Below are 20219 nucleotides of genomic sequence, written 5' to 3' on the forward strand. Positions count from 1 at the left end.
AAGAAATTATTTCTCCTATTCTGGTCTGCAGACAGAAGCCATGTTTTACACGTAAATTCTATACCTGTTAATGCAATGGATAGTTGACTACACGACTCAAAGGGTGAATTTTAAAATTTAGTGATGGTACAGCCCTTTAATTTAAGAATTTAGTTGGTTTAATCAAGAGGATGGCAAGGTCATTGGCCTGGAAAGCAACACACCTGAGCCAACTTAAGAGAGCTTGTCTCAGAAACATTTTCTTAATGACTGGAAGTACTGCTATTCTAGAATTAATATCTCTTCCCAGGAATAAATCATTCCATATACATAAGTAATTAATAAACAACAATCTCTTTGATACAGTGTGCATCCATCTCTGGCTAATGCTAAAAGAGGAGCAAGCCTAGAACAGATGCCATTACAGTAACAGGAAAAAGATTTGTGTGTGGAGCAAATCCTGTCTTGGCCTCAGGCTTGGAGGGAGGGCGGGCACACTAGGGTGCCACAGTGGGGCAAGTTGATTCCGGGGCGGGAGCTGGGCACTCAGACATCCATTCTACAGGTTTGGGTATGGTGGGGGTGAGGAGAGCTCCAAGGGACTGTGTCCCACTTGGTTGTGTGTAGTCACTACGCTTAGTCTCATCCATGTCTGTTCTCAACCCTGAGTTGCTTACCAATATTCGTGCTGGTTTAGCGGTTCTACGACCCAAGAAGTCCAGGGATATCCACCGTGTGGTGCCTGGCATGTAGGACCATGCAGCCGCCCTGTGGCTTGGAGCAGCGGTCCCGCGATGTCCCTGCCACTGTGAACCCTTTGGCCTGCGCCAACCTCCTCAGCCCAGACAGGCTCAGCCTGTGGTACTCTCCAGTCCACTGGAGGCCACCGGCCGAGCAGCAAGAGGGCGCAGGAAAGTCCCCTCCCCTCCCCGCCCTCCAGCGGGGGACGCCAGGCTCAGCGTAGGGATTTGCGCCAAATTCAACAGCGACTTCCTCTCTCTCTCTCTCTCTCTCTCTCTCTCTCTCTCTCTCTCTCTCTCTCTCTCTCTCCCTCTCTCCTTCTATTTTCTTGACATGATTTATTTTAATTAAAAAAAATACAGCTGAGTATCACAGACTTCATGAAACTATACACAATGACATTCTTTCGACGTAGTAACCAACACTGGGGTGTATTTGAATTTTAAAAGTGAATTTTAAAAATAATCCTTTCAAGTGCAATTCAAACGTTTAAGCAAATCACAGAACGAAAGATTTCTAACAATTTAGTAACAAATCACCGCGCAATCCTTAGATTGGAAGCCAGGGCTGGGAACCACTGTGCCGGGTCCCTTCAGCTCACATGATCCTGTCACTCAGGCCCCACTAGCCAATCATAACCTCCAGGTGACCTGCCAATCAGATGGGAGGGTTCTTCCCGGGAGTCAGACTTCTGGCTGAACTCTTCTGAGGAAGTCGGAAGAGGTCGATTGCGCTACACCTTGGGCTCTGTTGTGGAGAGAGCGGGGTCAGTTCCTCAGCTTCACCATGGTGAGCGAGGGGCTGCTCTCCACAGATAGGGAGGAGTGGCTGGCCCTGGTGAGCGAGGGTTTGCTGCCTCTCGTGTGGGAAGGTGTGTCTGGTCTCGGTGAGAGAAGAGCCGCTGTCCCCAGACTGGGTGGAGCGGCCGGCTGAGCCTGGGAAGCCGGTGTGGTGGGTCCTCCCCTGGCTAGGTGGGAGCCAGTGGCCAGACACAGAGTTCAGCTTGTTTCTGCCTGGTCTTACGTGGTCCTGGGTGGTCATTGCAACTCCCTGGGCCGTGGGGACTGCCTCTTAATAATTTCGTTCCCCGGGCTGCGTTTGCGCAGAACTTTGGGAGCAGAACTGTGCTTAGAAATATCCTTGTTGACATCACTGTGAAATGCTGGTGCCTGTAGTGCTTATATTGTCACTGTGGAGAGACATCCCCAGATCTGCCAAACTCGAAGAGCCCTGGTCTCTCTATTATCTTCCAGAAGTTCTACACTTCTAACATTTAACATTTAGGTTTAGGATCCGTCTGGAGTTAATTTTGTGGAACTTGGAAAAGGTATCTCCTGTGTAGAGAGTAGTGTTCACTGTTAAATGGTGATGTAGAAGAGTAGAATTGATGTTGTAAGGATTTACCAATATTTAGTAGACATCAAGTCATACAAAGCAGAATTTAGGTAAGGTAAATATCCCAAAGATAAATAGTATGCTAACCATGCCTATTAGAGATTGGTATGATATTTGTTCACCAGGATTAATCAGTCATTAGGCTACATTCCCATAACAAATGAGACAGCTCTGATTTGCAACCAGCCAAAAAGCCCACCTTCCCATCAAAGGCCTCTAACATGCTGCTCAAGGGTCACAACCAACATTAAGTCCTGGTGTGCCATTAAGGTATGTTAATTCTACAACAGCTGCATTTCAAACTTTTTTGAAAAACAGTCTTGAGCCAAGGTCTCCTATGTTGATTGAGGTGGTCTTGAACCCTGTCTGTAGCCCCACAGAGCATTGCCTTTGCTATCCTCCTGACTGAACATCCTAAATTCTTGGATTACAGCTCTGCAGCACCACAGAGTTCTGAAATTACCAGTTCGAGTCACATAGTGGACTGTCCATTGCAGTACAGGGAAAAGATTTGTGTGTGGAGCATGGCTTCTCCCTTCAGACCAGAAGAGGAGGAACAGTGCCCTGTGTACACTGCAGAGGGGAACAGACTGTATATTAGCTAGATCACAGACTGAAATTTAAGCCAGTGAGCTGCAGGGATATCCATTGCGAAGAAGGACCTGATGGGGTAGGGTGAGTGACTTTTTGTATAATTTCCCAGCATGTATCAATTCCTTGCATGTTGAATGAAGACAGAATTGGTGGGTGTACAGTTTAGGGAAAATAGCTTGAACTACTAAGTATCCAGTTTCCGATTAACGAACTCTCCTATCCAGATATGTGCAATCCTGGTTGAAATAGTTAAGTAAGCTCAGAGGTTTGAGACACAGGCCATTGGCTGTAACTCCATGTGTCAGCTTATAGCTCTCAGTGGCTAACATTTTACATGCAACAAAAGTCATACAGCCTCTTACTAATGGCATTCTCCCTACCAGGGAAGTGCCTACTCTGTTTCAAAGCTAATATAGCTAAGTGTTCTTCCAATTATTTTTATCATTTTAAAAAGTCAATTGTTGGTATTTTAAAATTTTATTTTCTCTAAATGCATTATTTCTCTTATCTTTATTTGTTTCTATTTTTCAACATTTCTGGTTTAAAAATTTCATTCCATTTTTCTTATTATCTATCTATCTATCTATCTATCTATCTATCTATCTATCTATCTATATCAGTTTAGATCAGTGGTTCTCAACCTGGGGGGGTGTGGCTCTTTTTCAGGGCTCAGATGACCCTGTCACACCTAAGACCGTCAGAAAACACAAATATTTATTTTACAATTCATAATAGCAAAATTATACTTCTTCTGAAGTAGGAGTAAAAGTAATCGTATAGTTGGGGGTCACCACATCATAAGGAACTGTATTAAAGTCACAGCATTAGGAAGGTTGAGGACCACTGGTTTAGATCAGTGTCTCCCATAGCTCAGGCTTCTCTCACACTATATTATTGAGAATTGCTTTGAATACCTAATCCTACCTCTGCTGCTCAGTGCTGGGAAGACAGTCCTGAAACTCCTTCCAGGCTGGTTCTTAGCTGGTCTATGGGAAGGAAAAATAGACCAGTGAATGAGTATCCCCCAGCTTCTCTAGATTTTACTGTGAATTTACAAATGGAGTGGGACCTGTGTAAGAACTGAGTTCGCTGGCCAACTGTAAAGCAGGTACAGTCACAGCATAGAAAGGGATGGGCCAGAAGTAGGGTGGAAATTTCCTGCTGTGACAGTAGTTGACATTAGCAATGAGTAGTGAGGCAATAAATTGTCAATGATCAATAAATATTCTGACTGGCCATTTCTTGGGTTCTCAGACAAGCCAATCAAGAATCTGGTTAAAAAAAACTGAACTTATCATGAAATCAATTACTGTAGCTACACCAGTTCAGCCTAAATAGAAAAAGTTGATAAAATGGTGTGACCCTGCCTAACATGATTGTGTTTTCGGGCTTAAGATGTATACCCTGAGAGAAATAGTGAGTGCAGTACTTGGTGTGCTCTAATACAATCCCTAATCTCTGTAGCATATGGACATGAAGCCTGTTTCAACTTTTCCAAATAGTGTTCTGGATTATAATTACATTATTTCCACCATCTCTTTCCTGCCTCAAAGCCCTCCCTTCATTGTGTTCTAATCCATGGCCTCTTTTCATTTAGCAACAGTTACTGTTTGAATGTGACCTGTGTTTGGCTGCAGAACTTCCCAGTTATGAAGCAAAGGGTTGGCTATACTGGGCATTGAGTGTGTAATGGAATGTGTACACACATCGAACCCTGTGCATTGGGAGAGGAACTTGAAGTACCCTGGGAGAATGGAGGATTTTATTAAACTACAAATTTCCCAGATTAGGGCCCTGTCTGACCTTAGTATGGAAGGGTATAGCTGGGAGGGCCTGCGAGGTCTGAGTTATTTGATCTCCGCTCACTTAGTAGGGTAACTGCTAATATCCTGAATCCAGACTGGGTGGCCCAAGCTAATTGGGTATCTGGGAAGGCTTAGCAATCAGGGGCACCAGTGAGAGGTAGCTTACAGGTTTGTTCCAGGATTCTCCTCTTGTTCTGCTGTAGGGAGCTGTAAGGAAGACCACAAGCTATGCCATGGTGAGTGGGGGGACCACTGTCCCCAGACCAAGAATAACAGGTTGGCTGAGCTGTCAGAGCTTCTTGGACTGGGATGGACCATGAGCCAGACTGAGGTTCTTTTGATCCGTGTGGTGACTTGGGCAGTGGTCTTTGGCCTGTGAGTTTTGTTGAGTGTGGATTCCTTGGGAATGGGGAGACTCTGCCACCCTAACATCAGAGACTGTGATGCCTGGTAATATCATTGTCCAGTGTGCACATATAAGCCTTGCTTCTGTTGTGCAGTGGGAAGACAGTTTGGAAAACTGAAGGCCTAGTTTCTAGAAGTTCTGAATGTTACATTCCACTTTCAGGTTTGTCTTACAAATATTACAGTCAGTTTAGAAACTGGTAGAAAGGAGGTGATGGGCTCTATCCTTCAGCAGTACATGATTAGAATGTTTTCAACTTTCTGCTACTGCCAGCCACCATGGTGTGATTCAGTAAAGTTCAAGTTCTATGGCACAAAAGGAGTTTCTGAGTTGTAACAGTATCTTAGGTTTGTATGGTGTTGGACAGCTGAATAGCACAGATGTCACATCTTTTGCCATACTCCATGCAACAGGAAGCAGACATTAATTTATTCTTCTACATTGTTTTTTGATTGGGCATCATTGGGGCTGGGTTTGCCTGAACCACAATGGGGCAAGAGAGACTGTAGAGCCTTAGTAGACTCTGGAGGAAATCACCTCCATTTGCAGATAGCTCTAGAGCATGGTGCATCTCTGGAAGAAATATCAGTAGCTGGATGGTCAGTCAGAAAGTTAACAGTTTAAGGGTCACTTTGAGATAATTTTGTGGGACTTGTAAAAATCTGTGTTTATTTAATTTCTATGCATATAGAATCATAGTCAGCTGTGTAATGTTAAACAAAATCAGTTTTCCTGGCTGAATTTCTTTTGTTCTTTTGATGAAAAGTTGACCTTATTTTTCTGCTTTTGTTCTTGCCTTTTTTCTCTCCATCATCCTTAATCTTTCACAAATATTGGGCACATTGTTTGTTGTTGTATTTTTTGTGATAAGTATAGAAGTCACATTATGTCAATATGTGTACTGTTTCTCGTAATCCCATTGAGCATTCTTAGTGTTTCCATTGTGCATGTATCTTTGCAATCAGATTTCCTGTTACAAATTGTTGGGCATTGTCTTTGGATTGTATTTGATTCATGGCACAAATTAACCATAAACAACATCTTAATATTGATGAATCATGTTCCCAAGGATCATTCATTTAGGTTTTATTGTAGATATAAATCTGTGAAAGACTTTTAGATAATTGGATAAAATGTAGTATGGGGCTTGGTAGGTCGCTCAACACAAATTCTTGGTGATGATCTGAGTTCAGATCCCAGCACCCAAATCAGGAGGCTCATAACCTGCTACTCTAGGTTAGAGGATCTGATAGCCTCTTTTCTGGAGTGTCACTTGTACACAAATGGAAGATGTTCTCTCGATCATATAAACATACACATAAAAAATGGGGATAAATTTGTTTTTAAAAGTACTTGTGACTTATAGTGCAATGATAGCAAAACAAGTTGCTTTTAGTGTATAATACAAATCAGTACATTGTTTCTTTAAAAATCTGTCATCTTGTGTTTTGTTTGGAAAAGTTTTCTTTTCCTTACTCTGATGCAGACTTTCATCTAATCATCCATCATAGGAAAGTGATTCTACCTCTTGTGAGCAAGAAGACAGATATGAATAGTTAGTATAACAAAGGTTGTATTTTATTATACTGTTGTTCATTATACGAGGTTCACACTCTGAGTTCCCACTATGGTCCTAAGCCTATCTCACCAAGGCTGCTCACCTGTGCGAAGTATCTTAGCTGAAGTCTCTAACAGAAGTCTCTTATTAAAGGATCAGGATCCTAGGGGAGATGCTCTAGCCACAGCGCTGATCAAAGTGATCTTTCCACATGTACAGAGCATGGTAGTTTTACTACCATTGGTTAATTTTTGATGCTTAGGCCTATAGCAGGACTCTAAGAGGAATGCATGGATCTCCCTGGAAAGAGGAAATAGATGACATGACCTGGGTAAATGAGTGGTGGGGATGAGTATTGGGAATGGGATGGGGAATGGGAAAATCAGGGGTCAGGATGGTTGAGTTGGGGGCAGGATGGAGTAGGGGGGGGTAATGAAAGAGATATCCTGAAAGAGTGGGACCTTATAGGGCTAGGGTGAAATCTGGTGCCAGGGAAGTCTCCCAGGAACCCACAAGGATGATCCCAGCGAAGATTCCTAGCAGTAGTGGAAAGGGTGCCTGAACTGGCCTTCCCCTGCAATAAGATTGGTGACTACCTTATTGTCTTTTGTGGGAACCCTAGCAGTGGGACCAGGACCTATCCCTGAAATATGAGCTGGCTCTCTGGAACCTATTCCTTATGGTGGGATGCCTTGTTCAACCTTGATGCAGCAGCAAGGAGCTTGGTTCCTGCCTCAGCTTGGTCTGCCATGCTTTGTTGATTCCCGAGGGAGACCTTACCCCATCTGAATGGAGATGGAGGAGGAGTGGATGGGTAGGGGGTAGAAGGGAGATGGTGGTGGGAACAGGAGGAGAGGAGGGAGGGGAAGCTGTTGGTATGTAAAATAAAATAAAGACAAAATGTCTGTGGGTTATAGATAAAAACAACAGTAGGTAGTCTCAGATGGCAGTCAAGTGCTGAACAGAGATAGGAATTTTTAGGGAGCTTGTCACCATTAAAGAGAAGGCCCTTGCTCTTCATTAGAAGCTTTGCAAGTTACGCAAAGGGTAAGAATCCATCTTTCTATGCCTTTGGTTAATGGAAGGTTTGGGCAAAGTGACTTCTAGTTCCAGGAAGCAACTTTATACAATGCCTGCTGCAACTCTGGACCAATCATGGTAGGGTCCATCACAACTTAGAAGGCAAATTTGGGGGAGTCATCAATGTTGTACTTGTTCTGGAAACAAGAAAGATGCAAAAGTTAAGGCCATTCATTCTTATTCTGTGATTTCTGTTCAGCACTGTTGTAGGGATTTGTGTTTGATAAAATCAGAGCTTCAGTGAAGAGACAGATTTCATTGAATGATGCTGTGAGGGTGAAGCCTGGGCTGTATTTTGAGAACATATGATGTTGAAATACTTAATCTATGAGACATCTTCCATGGAGAGCTGCATATATGGAGTGAATGTAACCAAAGAGTGAGATGTATGGGAAGTTGTGGTGATACAGCCATTTAAGCCCTTTGAAACTGAAACCTCATGTGTCTGACACAAAGCTACTGGATTTGAATGTTGCCCTGCTGGGTTTTAGTCTTGCCTTAGTCCAATCTTCCCTCACTATGTTTCAATTCCTCTTCTTTGGAATGGGAATGGGTATTCTGTGCCATTGTATTTTGGAAAAATTTAGTTTGTTTTGTGATTTTACAAGATGACACAGTCAAGAGATTGTCTTGAGTATCAAAAGAGACTTTGGACATTTGAACACTGTAGGGGCTGTTGCAGACTATGAGGATCATTGACGTGACTAAATGCATTTTCTTCATGGATGGCCCTGAGCCTATGGTGACCTGGGTCAGATTCTTGTTGACTGAATCAAGAAAAGCTCCCAAATAGGATGATGCAGTTGAACATGTGGCTCTCCTTGGTGGTTTTCTTTGGGGTGCTTGTGGAATCTTTAGTAGGAGGAACCTTTCTTGATGAAATTCCTCATTGGGGATGGGATTGGAATGTCTAATGTCTATTGCCTCAATCCATTTCTTGTTCTTTGTTTCTAAATGGTGTTGTGGTTGAAACTAATCAGTCAGCTTCCTTCTTGTGTTGTCATGACTTCACCACCATTATAGATGGTATCACTAAATCACATAAGATAAATTTGAACTAATTATTATTCAGTGCTAAGCCATTTTGCTGGCCTGAGGGTTTTTTTTTAAATTTTGTTGTTGTTTTATTTTTGTTTCTGAAAACAATGTTTGTCTGAGAAACCCTGGCTGTCCTGAAAGTTGCTCTGTAGATCAGGATAGCCCAGAACTCAGAGATTCCCTTGACTCTTGCTCCCAAATGCTGGGATTAAAGGTGGGCTAACATTCCTGGGGTTTTATGTATGTTCTTGGGTGATAGGCCTAGAGTATAGGTTTTTGTACATGTCAAGCATATGCTCTTTTGCTGAGCTTTACCCCAGCTTAGATTTTGAAATTTGGCGGAGTATCAATCTCTTTCCTAGGATGGCAGTATTCATGATCCAGGAAGTATTCATAAATACCTGAATTACAGGTGTGTAGCATTCTTCCTGCTTGTTATGTTTTTTTTCTTTAATGAATATGATTCTTTTTCCTGTATACATGGGTATGCCCCACATGTGTGCCTGATCCTAGCAGTAGTCAAAAGAAGCCCTGAGCTTGGAATGTCAATTGAACACACTTAAATGCAAGACCAGGAAGGGCTCTTAACTTTTGAGCCATCTCTTCTGCCCTGTGTTGATTATTTGTGACCAACATTTACATTGCAAATGTTTTCATCTGTCTATTTGTAACTGTTTAAATGCACAGTTCCTTTTATTAAGATTTATTAAAGTTACAGTTTAAACTAGAGCACTTTAGGTTTCTGGAAAATGAATACAGATCTGGAGTGAATGCATAACTATTTGTAGAAACTTCAGTAAAACAAACCCTGAGTTCTTTCAATCTTTTTTGTTTGTTTGATTGATTTTTTTTAGGGAGACAGATGCTTAATAGTTACTTCTTGCTGTCGTGAATCTGATTGCATAGACTAGTGTATCATTCACCTCAGAGGCAGATATACCTGCCTCTGCCTTCTGATTTCTGGGATTAAAGTCATGAGCCAAAACACCCAGCCTGCTCATATTTTTTATAGTTAGTAATTGTTCATACAATTTCTCTGATGTGTACTCCATACTGTTGATCTGCTTGCTTGTCTATGTCGGTATGCATTTTTCTTGCAAGGCGATGTCCCATTCAGAGCATTCAGAAATGACAGAGGTAAACCTATTCAGCTTCTTTCTAAAGTGAATTGATGGTTATATTACATGTCTGTGTCCTAGAAAAAGTGTGGGAAACACCAGAATTATATGACTATATTGTCAAAGAAGTATACATTTACAATGTTGTCAGTATGTTTTTTGTTGTATGCACGTATGACATATTTTAGGATCCAGTGACCTATAATGATGTGCATGTTGACTTCACTCGGGAAGAGTGGGCTTTGCTTGATCATTCCCAGAAGAATCTCTACAAAGATGTGATGCTGGAGACTTATATGAACCTCACTGCTATAGGTAATACTGTGAATTCTTCATGTATTGAATTAAAGGGACAACTGTTTCTTTGCTATTGATGCTCTTCTGTATTCTTTTATTGAGAATAAAGAAGAATGAGGTTAATAAATCAGGCATGGTTCTAAGGATCACTGAAGAGAGTAACTTAAATTTTACACAATTTCCAATAGTATATCATACATTTCCTGGTACTGTATTTTAGGATACAAATGGGAAGATCATAATATTGAAGAACATTGTCACAGTTCTCGAAGACATAAAAGGTAATCTTAATGTGTAAGTAGATACAAATGTGCCTCTGAAGATATTTTAAATGCTTCTGGAAGTTTTCAGGAAAAGCCAGCGGTGTAAGTGTTCACAACTTAAAATGCATTGATGATCATTAAATTATCCAAAACCATATACTTTAATGGCAGGTGATTGAATTATGTCTGTAAGTCATGCTTTTAAGAAGGAAGACAAGGAATCAATGCCTTAACAGATATCACCATTGAAATCATTCATTGCTCCATCAGATCCATGCTGTAAAATAGTCAATCCATTTAGTTTCATGCCACTCATATTACAAAAGATATACTCATTGAATAATTGATAAGTATATGTTGAAAACCTCTAATAAACAAGTAGGCCATAGTAAAACTAGTATTATTCATATAGTTGTTCTAACTTTGCTAAGTTTAATTAGATGGGTAGGTAGTTAGAGTCAAGAGCTAGGGGGAGTTGTAGAGAAACCTTAATCCCTATGCCATACGTCTATGTGGAACAGAAAGTCATAGTGTGTGAAGGCAATGTGGAAACCTTTTATTTGTTATTCCTTCCTTAATAGGTATGTTATATGTCACTCTGTAATCAAGCTATATGAATGTAGGGATATGAAAAGGAGCAATGTACCTCTCTCCTTTAAGAACAATTAGAAGATATGTAGTTGTCCCCATGTTGAATAAATTTGTTGAATGTGAATTGGGTTTACAAGCAGTTGGTTTTCCAGCTACATTGATAATACATCAACAAACTGATAATACAGAAAAACCCTATGAGTACTAGAAATGTGTAAATACTTCTGTTTGTCCTGGTTCACTTTGCAAATGTAGTATGACTCACAGTATAGGAAAATTTATCAATGGAATAAGTGGGGTAAAGGTCTGAATTCTTTTCAGTTCTCATCAAATATGTGAAAAATCTCATAGAGAAAAATATGCCATAAATGTGAACCAGGTAATAAAGACTCTTAACATAACAGGCATCTTTAATGTGTAAAATAACTCTCAATGAAAGAGAACAACATTAGTGTAAACCAATGAAAAAACTTAAGTTCTAATTACTGTTTACAATTAGACCAAATAGTAAAATTGATTCATACAAATATAAAGGCCCAGCAGTGTTATGAAGGTGGTAAAGTTTTTACATGTGCCAATTTTTTTGCAGGCACAAAAGAAGTCATTCTGGAGAGAAACCTGAATATACTCAATGTGTTAAAACATTTGCATATCACAGTCATCTTCAAAGGCATCAAAGAATTTATACTGGAGAGAACTATGAAGGTATTCAATATGGTGAAGCCTTTGGATATCAGAGTAGTCTCCTAATACATAAAGGAACACATACAGGAGAGCAACCCTATGAATGTAATCCATGTGTTAAAGCTTTTGCATGTAATCTCCAAATGCATCAAAGAATACATATTGGAGAGAAATCGTATGAATGTAATAAATGTGGAAAAGCCTTTGTATATCACAGTCATCTTCAAATGCATGAAAGAAAACATACTAGAGAGAAACCCTATCAATGCAATCAGTGTGGTAAAGCCTTTGTATATCACAGTGGTCTTAAAATACATAAAAGCACACATACTGGCCAGAAACCCTACAAATGCAACCAATGTGCTAAAGCCTTTGTGTATCCCAGTCATCTTCAAAGGCATGAAAAAACACATACTGGAGAGAAACCATATGTATGTAATCAGTGTGGTAAAGCCTTTGCATATCACATTTGTCTTACAATACATAAGAGAACACATACTGGTGAGAAACCCTACAAATGTAATCAATGTGGTAAAACCTTTGCAAATCAGAGTCATCTTCAAATACATGAAAGAACACATACTGGAGAGAAACCCTATGAATGTAATCAATGTGATAAAGCCTTTGCCCAGCGCAGTGCTCTTCAAATGCATGTAAGAACGCATACTGGAGAGAAACCGTTTGAGTGTAATCAATGTGGTAAATCCTTTGCTCATCATAGTACTCTTCAAATGCATAAAAGAACACATACTGGAGAGAAGCCATATGAATGTAATCAATGTGGTAAAGCCTTTGCTCATCATAGTGGTCTTAAAAGGCATAAAAGAATACATACTGGAGAGAAACCTTATGAATGCAATCAATGTGGTAGAGCCTTTGCTCATCACAGTACTCTTCAAATGCATAAAAGAACACACACTGGAGAGAAACCCTATGAATGTAATCAATGTGGTAAAGCCTATATATCCCAACATGGTCTCCAAATGCATGAAAGAACACATACTGGAGAAAAACCGTATGAATGTAATCAATGTGGTAAAGCTTTTGCACAACACAGTACTCTTCAAATGCATAAAAGAATACATACTGGAGAGAAACCCTATCAGTGTACTCAGTGTGGTAAAGCCTTTGCATATCACAGTCACCTTCAAATGCATGAACGAACACACACTGGAGAGAAACCCTATGAATGCAATCAATGTCATAAAGCCTTTGCACAACACAATACTCTTCAAATGCATAAAAGAACACATACTGGAGAGAAACCCTATGAATGCAATCAATGTGAGAAAGCCTTTGCATATCATAGCAATCTTAAAATACATAAAAAAACACATACTGGAGAGAAATCCTACAAATATAATCAATGTGATAAAACCTTTGAATGTACGAGTAATCTTTAAAATCATAAGAAAAAAATCATACTGCAAAGAAACCATCTGAATGTAGTTAATGTGGCAGAGTTTTGTAAGCCATGGTTCTTGTTCTTTATTGTTCTTCATACAAGAATAAAACTTTTAGTATGTTGTTAGTCTGTAAAGTCTTTCAATATAACATTAGACTTGAGGATATGAAAAATAAATTATACCACAGGGAATCTGAATATAAATGATTTGATAAGATCTTTAGGAACCACACTTAATTTCTATTACACAAGAGTATTTATTATAGAGAAAATAATGTGACATGTGTCAACAATCTGTTCAAGCATTCTAATGTGTACATCCATAAACTCACATGAACAAAAGGCCTATGAATTTAAATTAAGGTAACCCTTTTAGATTTCATACTTCTCTTCAATTAAATGAGAAAATGATCCAGGTATAAAATTTCATGGATGTGTATTAGTGCCTTTTCTGTTGCTGTGACAAAGCACTATGTTTAAATTTCAAGATTTGTTTTAGTTTTAATTATACCATTTCACTGTTTCTTTGTGTGGGTATGTTCATGTTAATTCTGATTCCCAAGGTTAGATTCTTGGAACTGTTCAAGCATTATGATGTCCCTCTTTATTTTGTTTACACCTACAAACTCACATGGATGATAGGCCTATGAATTTAAATGATAAGGTAACCTTTTATAGATTTCATACTTCTCTTCAATTAAATGAGATAATGAATCTAGGTATAAAACTTCATGGATGTGTATTAGTGCCTTTTCTGTTGCTGTGATAAAGCACCATGTTTAAGTGAACTTATGTCAGGGTTTAATTTGGCCCTTGGTTCCAGAGAAATACAGGACCACTGTGAAAATGACCTAGAAACAAGTGTCAAACATGGCAGTTAAAATAAGAAGCCAAAAATTCACATCTTTAACCTGCAGCATGAAGCAGAAAGGATAAACTGGAAATGGTGTGCAGATGTAAAGGCCAACCCCAGTGACATATTTCTTCCAGCAGGGCAACTTTTCCTAACTCTTCCCATATGATACCACAGACTGAGAATGATTGATTTCACTGACTTCAAGCCAGCATGTTTGCTTTCTGTTACATGATCCAATTCATAATGGAGAAAAACTCTGTAAACCTTTAGATGCCTCAACACCTGTATTACAGGAATTACAATAGAAAGACATGAGTGAAAATTAGTTTCAGGATTTGTTTTAATTTAATTATGCCATGTCACTGTGTCTTTGTGTGGGTATGTGCATGTGTGTTCTAGTTTCCAAGAAGGTTAGACCTTTGTAGCTTCTTGTAGCAGGAATTATTGAAAGTTGTCAGAATCTGACCTTGGTCCTGGCAATGAACTTGCATTAAGGGCTTGATGATGTCTCTAGCCCTGAAAATATTTTAAAGCTTTCTATCATCTTGATATCAGTAAATAGGGATGAACTCATACAAGAGAAAAACCCTATTCATGTAAACAAATTGGTAAAGACTTTTGACATCACAGTTGTCTTAATTTCAAGGAAAAAAACTTGTTTCATCTCTTTTTCATTGTAGCCTTGAAGTAAATAAATTATTAATCAAGTTCAGTAAAGACTTATGTGAGGCTCACATTGTGGCTTCTATTTTGCAACATGGGAGGTAGATATAAAAGTGTACTATATGTGTAGCAAATCCATTTAATGAATTTTGTAGCACAAGTTCTAATAGGTATTAGTAATAAAGTCCCAGGATAAGATAAGAGAAAAAAATGCCAAGAGATCAGAGAGATGAAGGAGCAAACCACAGCTACTTTCCCTACTCAACTCCCCAGCTGAAAAGAAACTGAGCTCATGTCTTCTCCTGTCTCATCACTTCCTCTCTCTGCCCATCCATATCCCTTCCTGTCTGTCTGTGCAGACCTCCAGACCTCAATGGTTAGCTAATGGCTAGCTCTGCCCTCTAATTGTTGGGCATGCTTTATTTGTACAAATAAGATATCACCACAAAATTTACTTTGTGGTTCTTAGGTTTCTTCTGTGGCTTTTGTTCATTTATTATGCTTTCACTTGGTGAGAGATATTTTCCTGCTGCAATGTATGGAATGGTATGGCCATTATCTAAATGATCCACTTTTATTTAAATATTAGCAGTGTGTGATCATATTCAAGTAAGTGTTTATTAATGGGTGGTGAGATTTTGTTCCTGGTTTTATTTTTTCACAAATTCCCTTGAAATATTGTTTGTTATCTAGTCTGGCTTGATGTCAGCAATTAGTCAGGGATACATTTCAAATCATAATCCTTATGTATCAGTCTCCTAAGTACAAGACTAAGGGTAGATGATGTACTCCCAAAGTTTGCTGATTTGTCAAAATGTTTTAACACTGTTAATGTTAAAATACTTAATAGAGAATATAAAAAACATTAAATACCTCATGAGTATATCCAAAAAGCATTTTCATCTATCTGGAAGAGATGTAATAATGATTGATAATCAGAAATCAACTGTATGCTTCACAATATAATGATGTGGTATGGATATGTATATATTATTTAAATTCCATGAGTCTTCATGTCTTCATCAGTTATCCATTTGGTACATCATCTTCCAGAGATGCCAGATGATGTAATGGCAATGAGAGGTTTTTTTTTTTTTAAATTGTTGTATATGTATGTAATGTGGGTTTTTAGGACATGGCAGATATGTGGAGACCAGAAGACAACTTTGTGGGATCTACTTTTGTCCAGACTTGCTCAACACAGACATTTCCAACATAATTGTTTCATTGATGCTCAAATAAGATTAGTTGAAACATTACAAAAGTAAAATATGGTTCTCTTTTCAGATTGTAAACGTATTTTTTTTTATCAAAGAATAATGGAAAACAGGAGAAATTGAATAATAAATCCTGCTTGTAAATGAAGATGATATATTGTTATCTCTTTTGTTTTTCTTCTGTGTGTGTGGAATGTGTTACTTTATTTTGAGGACCAAACACTTGTTCATAACACTTTTTCAGAACCACAAATGAATGCCAGTGAGTAGTTTTTATGAGAAAAGGTGGTTACTGCTAAGCCTGATTCATGGGATCCAGAAGGTTACTCAGTCGATCAGCTGATATTTAAAAGGCAAACTGCTACAAGCTGCAACATTATACAGTAATTGCTCAGCCATCTTTTCATTAGCAGCTTATCAAAGTCAGGGGCTTATGTAAAGCTCTTTAAATCAAATGACAAGACTTTTTAGCCTTATTGCTTTGTGAATAAGTGACTGTCTTTGCTGTAGCCAACACCCTTTCTGTTACATATTTGGAAATTAATTCCCACAGTTCCGAACTGTTTCCTATGCCTTCGGGTTATGTGTGAAAAGTTTCCCACTGCCAGGTGTTTGTTCCTGTCTCCTAGGTAAACACAGAGATTTGCCTTCCTGCAATTCTTTTTCACAGGTATTTGGTCAATGTTTAGGATCAAGGCAAGAGCACTCCATTTAAGATAGTCACAGATATCCAAGGGCACAGAATTACTACTTGCCCAAGCTGCTGCTCTGGTTTTATCCCACAACCAGAACAGCTGATAAGAACATTTGAGAGAATTAGTTTTAGGCAGGATGAATTTCCTAGTTGTTCATCCAATGGAACATGGTCAACCCATTATTCACATATATACGATCACCAAAAATGGATGCAGTAGGCTGTGTTCTTCTATTTCAGCATATATATTCACCCATACATAACAAGAAAGAATTTGGAAGGGATTTTTCAATGGGATGGAATGAAGAGATTTAAAGTGATGTAATATCTATTAATTAACAATTTATGGCAATAAATTTTAAAAAAGGTCTAGATACAAGGCTCAGCAACTAAGAGCACTAGGGACCCAGTGTACCATTCCCAGAACTCTCATAGTAGCTAATCATTTGCTGTAACTCCATTCCCAGGCATCTTCAACATTCTCATCTCTGTAGGTACTGTGAATACATGCAGATAAAACACCCCTAACTAATTTTTTTAGAAAGTTAGGAAAAGGAAAGACTAAAATTCTCTAGTGATGTCACAGCCCTGAGACAGACAGCAGCAAGGACTACTTAAATTGAACTCCTCCTGATCTTGTATGAAAGTAGCTGTGGTCTGCTAAGCCAGCATGCTCACAGGAGGTAGATTTGTTCTAAGGTTAATAGAATTCATCACAACCATTCATCTAAGAACAGAGTATGTAGTACTCTTAGGTGATTTTTCCTTGAAACTTTCTGTATTTGTGTTCTCTGTCTTTTGTATTTGTGAGAATTGTGACATTGGTGCAGATACATTTCAGATCAATCATCAAGACTTGACAGGTCACATAGGCTCCAAAGTAGTCTATTTTCATAGCATCATTTCCTTGATTTTCATCTAAAATCTTTTGGTACAAGATTCACATGCCAGAGGCATTTCTTTCCATCATTTTTTATAATTTATTTGTTCCTGCATGACTTTGAGGTAAGAATGTCCCTAAATGCCTCTGGTTTTACATTGTGATAATGTTCAAAAGTGGATTTATTGGGCTGGAGAAATGGCTCAGAAGTTAAGAGCACTGACTGCTCTTCCAGAGGCCCTGAGTTCAATTCTCAGCAACCACATGGTGGTTCACAACCATCTGTAATGAGATCTGGTGCCTTCTTCTGTCCTGCAGGCAGAATATAGGCAGAACATTGCATACATAATAAGTAATAAATCTTTTTTAAAAAGATGGATTTGTTAACTGAGCATACTTAGAAATTGGCAGAACTCTATGTGAATGTGTCCACACTCCCTATGCAAAATCTACATTCTTCTTTTGTTTAGGAAAAGCATTGCTTTGGAAATAACTCTCATGCTGTTCTTGCCTCCTGCAGGTAAGAAATCTTTCTCATTTCTTCTTGACTGTTGCGATGGCTATTCTTGGTAGTCAAACTGAGTAACTCTGGAAATAACTAAAACCTAAAGAGTGGGGTACATCTGTGAGGGACTTTTCTTTAAGGTTTTGAAATTAAAGACTCATCTTTAATCTGGATCATTTAAGGTTTTAAGATCCACCATTAACTGCTTGGTGGCAGTTCATACCTTTTACCCCAGCACTCAAGTGCAGTTGGATTTTCTTAATTTCAGACCAACCTGGTCTATAGTGCAATACAGATAAACCCTGTCTTTAAAACACCAAAAGAAAGAAAGAAAGAAAGAAAGAAAGAAAGAAAGAAAGAAAGCAAAAAAGCAAAGAATGAGAACCACCTTTCATCCGAATCACACCTTCTGGTGGCAGCCTGCATATATAAAGGATATTGAAGGAGGAAGTTCTCTCTATTTACTTTCTTGCCCTGGCTCTGATGACCAAGTTCACTCCTTTACTAGCATTAGATCCAGCTTACTTCTTTGGAATTCTGGTGTATATTGAAAACCACTTGAGACATCCAGCCTCATGAGCTGATTCTTCAAATTTCCATTGGTAGGCAGCCATTGTTGTATCACCTGGACCACAGCCTGTGAGACATTGTAATAAGTCCACTTTGTACATACATGGAGTGATTCATTCTACAAGTCTTGTTTATATAGAACAATTCAGGAATTTTTTCCACCACCCAATGAGGAAAATGGACTGGCTAACAATAGTGTTCATAAAATCATTCTTCCTAGCTTCATTATTCTCTAAGTATTCAATTTTCCATGAAGAATACTCTTTTTATTGTTATTCACTTGTCAAGAGTTTGCTCTGGATTTCGTGAATAAAACTCCTAAAACAATGAAGCCATCATCCAGTCTTCTGATGGGAGGAAGACCTATTATCCTGTTTATGATCTGGTTCCTGCTTTTCTTTCCTGTTTGTCTTAAGTCCACGTGACAGCCAAGTAAAAAAGCATTTTCAGTTCCCCTGACCTTAGTGTGAAGCCACACTATAAACATCTCCTTTTGTGTCCTTAAATCTCTCTTTAAATGCTAATATTCTTGGAACCATTCCACCAGTGCGACAGGGAATTACTCCACCCCACAAAATACAGTGAGCTGTGCAACCTAGCTAGCTACATTGTGTCTAGGAGGAAGAAGAGGAAGTGCCTATGGAGTGCAGGAAGGTAGCAGAGCCTTCTATTGGAGCCAGGAACAAGCGCTATGGAAATGAATATCTTTGCAGATCCAGGAAGGTTTTTTGTCTGTGGTAGAAGGGTGGGACAGGAACTGTTGTGCTGTCTCTTAAAACACAACTCTATTGGAGGTGCTCTTGCCACTCATACCTCACTAGCCAATCAGGCCCTCCAAGTGATCTGTAGTCAGAATTGATGCCAGGTCCTTCCGGTCACCTTACTTTACACCTGACTTTGAAGAGGAGCTGACTCCAATGGGTTTGTGTGCTGTGATTCCAGTAGTGCTACAGGGGCCTGAGAAGAGAGCATCAGTGAGCTGGGAAACCAAGACACGGTGAGCGAGGGGCTGTTGTCCCCAGGGGGGGAAGAGCGTATGGTGAGGCGCGGGAGTGTCCTCCATGGATCTGGGTGGAAACCTGCAGCCAGATTTCCTGTTCTATTAGGTCTCCCTGGACTCAGGGTGAGTCCTTTGAATAACTTTGCTCTGTGGGCTGAATCTTCTCAGAGCATTGGGTGCAGGGAGCTGCGTGTAGAATCTTCTTTGTAGTCAACTTCAACATGTCTTCCATGCATACATGGAAAGCAACTTGCCAAACTCAGAGAGGCTTAGTTTCTTCAGTATCTTTTAGATGATCAACACTTTGCATTTAACCTTTCCGTGTAACATCCATTTATATTTAATTTTGTGGAAGATGTAAAAGGAATTCAACGTGTTGGATAGCACTCCACTACTCTGCCATAATGTTGAAGAGTAGAATTGGTCATATAAAGGATTTACCAATGCTTAAGAGATAGTAAGTCTCACAAAGTAGAACTTAGCTGACAGAGCACTGCCTCTAAAACAAGCAAAGATAAGTATATGCTAACCAGTCCTGTCAGAATTTAGGATACTAGGATACACATTTTATTTCACTAGGATTGTCCAGACATTTGTCTCCAAAACTAATATAAAGGAGTCACCCTGATTTACAACCAGCCACTAGACCCAAACTTATATCAAAGAACAGGCATCTAAGCAGGTGTGTGCCATAAAGTTTCAATTTTCTTCTGAAAAATGGACAATCTGACACCAGGTGATAACTCTTTGAAAAGTGAAACACCATTCTCTTAAGGACCATGCCCTCAGGCATGGAAGAAGAACATTCTTAGAATAGCTAGTAACAGCCTGGGGCTAGGCATTGGGGGCTCTCTCCAAGGGCCTGATGTCTTCACAGTAA

At 39.3% G+C, this 20219-nt stretch overlaps 2 protein-coding genes across 3 annotated transcripts; both read left to right on the forward strand.

Annotated features, from left to right (window-relative positions):
• Positions 1 to 1370: 1370 nt before the first annotated feature.
• LOC125408932 (zinc finger protein 431-like) lies at positions 1371 to 12212 on the forward strand. 2 transcript variants are annotated; one of them, XM_087896663.1, is made up of 3 exons: positions 1371 to 1509; positions 10232 to 10292; positions 11455 to 12212. In XM_087896663.1, exon 3 carries the CDS (start codon positions 11649 to 11651, stop codon positions 12204 to 12206), a length of 558 nt encoding a protein of 185 aa, XP_087752789.1. In that variant the 5' UTR covers positions 1371 to 1509; positions 10232 to 10292; positions 11455 to 11648; the 3' UTR covers positions 12207 to 12212. The 2 variants fall into 2 exon arrangements, with proteins under 2 accessions (XP_087752789.1, XP_048303537.3); XM_048447580.3 differs by lacking the exon at positions 11455 to 12212 and adding an exon at positions 9903 to 10029 and having other exon boundaries at positions 1434 to 1557; positions 10232 to 10296.
• On the forward strand, positions 12207 to 15838 carry LOC148119937 (uncharacterized; the record flags this gene model as incomplete). Its single annotated transcript, XM_087896674.1, has 1 exon — positions 12207 to 15838. A coding segment is annotated over one exon (786 nt), but the record flags the coding sequence as incomplete, so codon positions are not given.
• Positions 15839 to 20219: the final 4381 nt, after the last annotated feature.

The sequence above is a fragment of the Myodes glareolus genome, chromosome 14, assembly GCF_982192425.1.
Source record: "Myodes glareolus chromosome 14, mMyoGla1.1, whole genome shotgun sequence".
Lineage (NCBI taxonomy): Eukaryota > Metazoa > Chordata > Mammalia > Rodentia > Cricetidae > Myodes > Myodes glareolus.